General features: G+C 41.4%; 1 pseudogene across 1 annotated transcript; it reads left to right on the forward strand.

The window, feature by feature from the left end:
- The first annotated feature begins 165 nt into the window (after positions 1–165).
- Positions 166–804, forward strand: TEOVI_000305100:pseudogene (annotated as a pseudogene). Its single transcript has one exon. A coding segment is annotated over exon 1 (639 nt).
- The last annotated feature ends 427 nt before the right edge of the window (positions 805–1,231 follow it).

The following is a 1,231-nucleotide window of genomic DNA, read 5'->3' on the forward strand; positions in this document are numbered from 1 at the left end:
AAAAGGGAGACTCTGCCACAGTCGCCAGACCGGTAGCATCTCAGGGCTCTACGGTGCTGAGTGATGACCGAGCCAGTAGGGGGAAACTCCCACGAAGGCACGAAGAAAATTCCAAAAAAAAATTTTTTTTTGGAAATGAATATGGGAATGTGGTGGATTGCTTTATTCATGACAACATAAAAGTGTTATGCACCTCAGTTAGATATCCTTATGAATGCAGATTACAAAGAGCATGTACAGAGATGTTTTTGGTTTTTTAATGTCGGTTACAGAAAGGAAGTGGATAAGAAGCTACCGCATTTACTGAAATCACCTCTAAGTGGCAAACCTTATCTTAGTGGTGGTGGTGGATTAATAGCCAGAGTATGCGCTTTCACAAAATTTGAATATGCATTTGGGGAGTTGCTAAAGGGAAGTGAGGAATGGTTGTCAAAAGAAAGTATCTACAAACGTTTACTAATATGGAGTGCAGTTCAAGAAGGAGCCGTTGGACAGAGATTTGTTTTGAAGAGAGGAATGATTGGGTTAGGTTGTGAGAAGAGGTTCTTTTCTATTCCTTATAGTAGTAAAATTGGACAAGTGCCATTTGTACATTTTTTGTAATCAGTTTCGTGGAAAATGACGCTGAAGTGGATTGTGAATAAACTTACTTGGCACAATATGTTGGAGAAAAGAAAGTTTGGTAAATATTTGTGGTAAATTCTAACTTATGCAGTATCTGGAGGAAATTTTTATTTTGATTATGAAAGCATTTGAGGTGAAGTTTTTGGAAAAGGGGATTTTTTAAAAATAACGAAGATGTGACAGTTGTGAGGAATCAACGAAATGACAAGCGACTGATGGCCCTTACTACTCACAAACAAGGGTTTGGCGAGCTCCAGCACCTTCGACAAACCAAAGATATACAATGCTACATTTAGAAAATAGAGTTTGACACATCTCTAGCCGAAATGCAATACAGTCGACCAGAACTGGCGCGGTTACGGATTGCGGCGACCGTTTTAATTGTCGCCGTCAGACTAGGCGCAGCAGCGATAACAGTCCGTGGTAACAGCGCAGTGTTCGGTGCAGCGTGCGCTTTATTCCAGCTACACGAAAATGGGGTTACAGCAGACTCTGGCGTTCCGACGCTAGCACCAGAGTTTGACGAACTTCTGGCACTCAATATGAGCCTAAGCAGCCCAGCGTGGCAAGCTAAATTCATTAAAAACGGCGAAGAAAAGGTAAATTG

Source organism: Trypanosoma equiperdum (genome assembly GCF_001457755.1).
Source record: "Trypanosoma equiperdum strain OVI genome assembly, contig: ctg_643, whole genome shotgun sequence".
Taxonomy (NCBI): domain Eukaryota; phylum Euglenozoa; class Kinetoplastea; order Trypanosomatida; family Trypanosomatidae; genus Trypanosoma; species Trypanosoma equiperdum.